Genomic DNA, 6,133 nt, shown 5'->3' with positions numbered 1-6,133 from the left:
CTTAAGAGAGGTATGCTCTTCCACTTAAGCCAATTTCATTCTAGTTTTCTTTATGTAAGTGTGAAAAAAGAACAGATGTTTTTCCAAAATTATTTAAGCTTGGAAGACATTCTATCATTTTCTTCAATATAAATCTTCAGAATCACCCAAACCATCATGATGATACCTTAAGAGCTGACTTTTTTAAAGCACAGTTAATTAAATAAATATCAGAACGCACAGCATTGTTCGATAGATAAAATGTTTATTATGACAGAATTATTTGCCACACTCATTTCATTTTCTACCACAGACTTATAAAAAATCTAGTTGTTCTTGACGTCAAGCTCTAAGAGATTTCTAAAACTTCAGCTCCTTCCCTTCTGCCTAGATTCCTTTAGATCTTGTCTGATGTAATGCTTAACTGGAGTTATCAGCTGGCTTGATCTTGCTTCATTATAAAAACCTATTAAAATGGTCTTTTTATAAAAGTGGAATTTGCTCTGCGTTACTCCAAAGTCCTGCAGATACTAAAGTGAGAGCCTGTGGAATGCTTAAAGATGCGGAGAGCTGTTTTTGAGTTATTTTTCATTATGCAAAACTTGGCCCAGGAGAGATGGCCATGTACCTCGTTAGCTAAAACAGGCAAGCGTGTCAGGACTGCAAATTAATTTACCAGAGAAAGTTGAAGTAGATACAGACCATTCAGGTTTCTAAGGCAAATCTAAGTCTACTGAACTATTAGGGTAACTTAGTGAGGTCAGAATCTCAGCAATGTTTATTCTTATAGTATCTTTCTCACTCTCTCACAGACTACAAACTCCTCATTAAGCTAAACCTACATGAGGAAGAGTAAATGCTCTTTGGAAACCAGCAAGTATAGGCGCAACTCTAAGTTTTTAAAAATATAATTAGTACATATTGTCGAACTCCCCCAAATCCAATAAAAACAAAAAGAGATAGTCAAGTATTTATTCTTTCTCCTTATATTAGTTCCTGTTTATGAAGTGAAGCGTTCCAGAGGACCTTGACACATGTCATCTAGCCAATGTGATATAGTTAGTAATAGAGTATCAAAATTCTTCATTTTATCAATTACATCATTATCTATTAATTAAAAATACCATTCATTTGGGTGCTTATTCTGTGTTAACCTAATGTTCCTGCCACTTTACTCTTCGTAAGAACTAGAGTTGAGTGGTGTATAACAAGTTTCATTCAATTTTCCCAACCAAGTTGTGAAGCCCACTGACATCAGAACTACATAGTTCTCTAAAATGCTAGAATGATACCAGAGCAGTTGCATCAGAAGTCAGGAGTAAAGCAAACAATGTGTCTACATTTCAATAAAGGTAAGCGTATTTCTCTATCTTTGAATGCAACCCTCTTGGGAGAAGAAAGTGCCCCATGAGTAACATTATGCTAATTCCTTAAAGAAAATAAACAATATTTTCCCTCAGACATTATGAAAAAATACGTATATATATATTTTTTAAATCAAAGGACTAGGCTTTCATTTGTGGCTTTCCCTCAGACATTATGAAAAAATACGTATATATTTTTTTAAATCAAAGGACTAGGCTTTCATTTGTGAATTGCAAATGTCATCCAATTCAGGATATCAAAAACCTGCCCTTTTATATGATCATTTGCTTATTTTTGACACTTTGATGATGACAGAAAATCAGGTTTGAAGGGTACCAGCAGGAACTGCCAGCATGTAGAGAAATCCCAGAGAGCCACAAAAGCATAGAAAGTAAGGGTGATATCAGACGCATTTCATTTCAAGTCTGATGAGCCTGCATTTAGGATTTTCTGGATGGGCAGCTTTGCCAAGGCATTTGAGAGATGGGGCTTTTCATTCCGCTCCTTACACTCACACACACACACACACAACCGGATACACACCTGGGGCGCATTCAAACTCTACGTACAGTAGGTGGCATATATGAATGTATATGTATGTATTTTCTTTAAAAAATAGCTTGACATCTGACAAAGACACAAAGGCAATATAGGTGCAGTGAGTCTGGCTCTGGAAACGTGCACAGTCCCTGCAAGTAATGCCCGTTAAAATGAAACATTTCTGAGGATGAGGACAGACATGGCAAGCGGGAGGGGCGGGGGCCGACAGACAATACAGAGACCCGCAGCTCCCCCACGGACAGGGTGCCACATGGCCCCGGTGCGTAACCCTTGCTTACTGTGGGCTCTTGGGGTAGAAGGGCAGGGTCACATGGCTGAGATCCTGGATGTCGAAGGCGGTGGGCTCAGCGGAGATCGCCTGCCGCTTAGTGCGCGTCTCACCCTGCAAGGTGCTCGCGCTCTGCTTCTGCGCCTGTTGGGTGGCCGGCCGGATCACCGAGCGGTACTTGTCCAGCTCGTTTTGCAGCTTCTGGATCAGTTCGTCCTTCTGATCCAACTCTAGCTCCAGCTCGTCTATGAGAGCATCCCGCTGCCTCAGCTCCTCGATCTTCTCCTGGAGCGCGTACTGTAAATCCCGCAGGGTGCCCATGCTCTTCCGGGCTGCCGGCGGCTCCTTCCAGCCGCTGCTCCGAGTCTTGGGGCTTCCTCCCCTCTCTGATCAACTTTCCCCAAAGTCGCTGCTGCCTCCCGAGTGCAAAAGCTTCCTACTTGAGACCAAAGCCAGCCCTGGCTTCTGAGCATGCCCAGTCCGCCGGCTCCAGCCACCGTGAGTTTCAGTGCAGATTCCACTTCTTGGGGCTGACGGAGAAGGCTGAGTGTAGGGATGAGCAAAACAGCAGGTCCACCCCGGGATTAAACCTGACACGCGGTGGGCGCTGCAGCGCGGGGGAGAAGAGCCGGCGGCGCAATGGCAGGGAAGCAGGAGAAGGGGACGTGGATGAGGCTGAGGCAGTGGTTGGTCTGCCGGGTCACTCGCGCCGGGTGCCAGAGGAAGCCAGCGGTGCGTGTGGGGAGCCTGATAACCCTCTGGGGCGCGTGGGGGGGATGTGCAGGCGGAGCGAGGCAGGAGCACCACTTTGGGGGTGGGGAGGTGAGAGGAAAAGGACAGCGAGGACTCAGCACACACTGTGGAGGTGTGAGCCGGCTCCAGAGCAGACCAGTCTTGAGGACCACGGGCTACAATCCTGGCGACTTAAGTGGGCAGAACGCACCCTGCGTCCTAAACGCTCTGAGTTCTGGAGGTATTTTCACGCCCAGCCTCACCAAGGAAGGTTCCTGGGCGGTGTGGCTAAGCTTTTCCTTCTCCCGCACCACCTTTCCCACCGGGAGTGCGGCACACAGGTGGCTAACGCCTGAAAAGAAACTTGCCTCTCAGGAGATCAGAGCTAGTCCGTGCCTAAGAGGGATTCCCCCTGACATCCAGGTGCCTTTGGGAAAGGGAAGTTGGGGATGAGGGGGTTCTGACTTTCTCCACTAAGCATTCCCACTTTCTACCTGCGACTGTTAATTACTCCCCTTTTCACCTTTCATCCTTTCCAAACTCAGGTTAATGAACTCTTTTTATAGTAAAAGTCAAAAAGGGTTTGGGCCCTAGAATGCCACTCAGCTTCTCCACTATCTTGAGCTAGTGTCTGGGGAATTGTTTATGGATGGGCTTTGCTACTTCCATTTGCTTAATTTGGGAAGGTGTGGGTTGTGGGGAGAACGGGGAAAAAACATTCTTGAGTTTCGAAAAGTTCCTCCTAAAATTAAACCATACCTTTAAAAATATTACTTCCCTGACAACCACACTGTTAGGACTGTACTCTTCCACTTGAAAGGCAAGATACAAACTTTGAAAAAGAAGGAAGATCATAAAGAAAAGGGGGAGCCTAGCTGGACTCCAATAAATTGTACACTGTACCACCCTGCCTCTATCCACCCTTGCCCCCATTCCTACCCACTCCGTATTTCCTAAAATGACAATTAAGCAGCATCCTTTCTGTCCAAGGATAATTCTGCCATCATTGGATCACATATTTAGAATCCCTAAATATTTACTTTATACTTACCTAAATTCCTAATGTTTATCTAAATCTTCACCAACTCATCCAATTTTAAAGCATCTTTATTAGCACTCTCTAATTACTATTCTTGGGCACTCAGTGCTGTAAAACTCAAAGCTCTATTTGACCATTCCTTAACACTAAAACAAAGTAGACAGACAATAATTTAAAACTGAATTGCAATCCAGAACCAGTCACTGGAATCTAAACTTAGCCAAGGACACATATATTAGTTTCCAAAATAACTTACTCACTTTTACTTTTGAATATACAACTTTTTCTATCTAAGCTAAGAAAAGAGAAAGAAATAAAAGAAAGAAGGAAAGAAGGAAGCGAGGGGGGAAAGGAGGGAGGGAGGAAGGGAGGAAGGGAGGAAGGGAGGAAGGGAGGAAGGGAGGAAGGGAGGAAGGGAGGACTGACCAGCTAGCCAACAGCAAGTTAGCAAACTTTTTGATTTAAAGTATCCTTGTTTGTAACTTGAGGTATAAATGACAGAGGATATATAATCCTAAACATTCTTCTACACAGATTATGATCTAATTCTCTTAATACAGATGACACAAGACACTTAATTTTTCTACTTTTCAACATGGACGTGTAATATATAAAGTGGGTAATTCACGAAACATTTTCATTTGTAATAAACAAAACATAAATAACTTACAAATACTGATAGCAAGAAATAACAGTTCTGAATTATTGTTGTCTTAATTAAAACTAAGCCAAGCAGAGAAGTATTATGATTTCATATGACTGACACTATTCTAAAAGAGCCTCTGTGATATTTTCCTTCTTCCAGGCAGAAGGCCAAATTCTTATCTTTTTAACCTATGGGAATTCTTTAATTCCATGGGAAAATGTTTAAAACTAAATGACTTTTTCCTATCAATCTATTATAGGGGTCCATGAGGCCAAGAATTTATGTCTAAAAATATATCAGAAGCAACGTATAAGGGATATCATTAGATAACTGCTAAGCAGGGTTAGAGTTTAAGGTTCATTTGAGATTTAAATGGGGTTACTTAATGTCTGTGAGCAGCACAGAGTAGAAATTCTTCTTCATTTGTAGAAATCCTGTGACATGTACAAAGGAAAACAAACTAAGCATTTTTCCCAAAAAATTTAAAAAAGCCCTTCAACCAAAAAATATTCAGGTATTTTGAACAAAAGTGAGGTTTTTTCTACAGAGTTATGTGAATATTTTTCACTATTTATGCTATCATACCTACATGCAACTATAGGATATATCCATATTAAACTTTCATTTTAAATAGAATATATTCCATGATGAATCTCATATTGAAAGTCAGGAACCTGTTGTAATAAATGCAAAGGAAAAAACGGCCAAGAAGATATGACTATTACAATTGACTTACACTTTGAAAGGTGTTTAAGTTATAAAAAGATTTGATTATATTAGCCTACATTATAAAAAAATAATTCAATTTTCCCTTAAATATTTTATAATTGTATATGCAAAATCCAGAACTCTAAGCTTTTCTCTTCCATCCTTGAAGTCAAAACAAATATTTAAAGTAAGTTTTTCAGTGATGTTCTTGACTGGTTTGTTTAGATCATGAGGGACCTGATTTTCTATCCCAACTGTTTGAGCGATTCCAATATTTTCTCAACCATCATTTGCGCTAAACCTGGTAAATGCTGGAAATAAATTTTATGTGAAAAATCAAGGTCCTACAGTTAAATTTCAACAGACAGATTATACTATGTGTCTCAGTAAACTTAGTTGACTAAATTATAAGATCAAAGACCAGGCACAAGTCTACTTTCTGCTCATTACGAAGTGACTACCACAAATCTGAAATGGACTGGAGTGGAATGACATATACTGAACTCTCCCACAGTCTGTCTGGGATTACATCTGGATGTTAGATGCTGAAACAGAGAACAATGAAATTCTGAAGAACATGAGTTTATACTCTAGAATTCCATAGTCAACTCACAACTTACTTTTCAGCAGTCTCTCTTTGTCATAGCCCTAACAGAAGAAAAGTTCTAATAGTAGCCAGACCAACCTGTGGCACATTGATGCTCTTTAATTTTGCACCCAACCTTCATGAATGAGAGCTTTATCATGTCTTCCGTAATAAAATCTCTGAATCATTTTATAAAATATTCAATAATGCAGCTTTATCATACTATGTATTTAAAAATAAAGTCTGTAG

General features: G+C 40.7%; 1 protein-coding gene across 2 annotated transcripts in view; it reads right to left on the bottom strand.

Annotated features, from left to right (window-relative positions):
• PRKG1 (protein kinase cGMP-dependent 1) overlaps positions 1-6,133 on the bottom strand; it is a 1,107,428-nt gene that overhangs the window by 1,026,818 nt on the left and 74,477 nt on the right. The window contains exon 1 of one of the 2 annotated variants that reach the window (XM_006925985.1): positions 2,184-2,611. The exons of the other annotated variant lie outside the window; for it this stretch is intronic. Coding sequence (XP_006926047.1) covers positions 2,184-2,494 — 311 coding nt within the window. The 5' untranslated portion in view covers positions 2,495-2,611. Of the gene's footprint in view, positions 1-2,183; positions 2,612-6,133 lie in introns of those variants that run through there. 2 annotated transcript variants of the gene reach the window in all.

The sequence above is a fragment of the Pteropus alecto genome, unplaced genomic scaffold, assembly GCF_000325575.1.
Source record: "Pteropus alecto unplaced genomic scaffold, ASM32557v1 scaffold88, whole genome shotgun sequence".
Classification (NCBI taxonomy): Eukaryota; Metazoa; Chordata; class Mammalia; order Chiroptera; family Pteropodidae; genus Pteropus; species Pteropus alecto.
The sequence above is the reverse complement of the archived record's forward strand: the minus strand, read 5'-3'. Positions and strand labels throughout refer to the sequence as shown.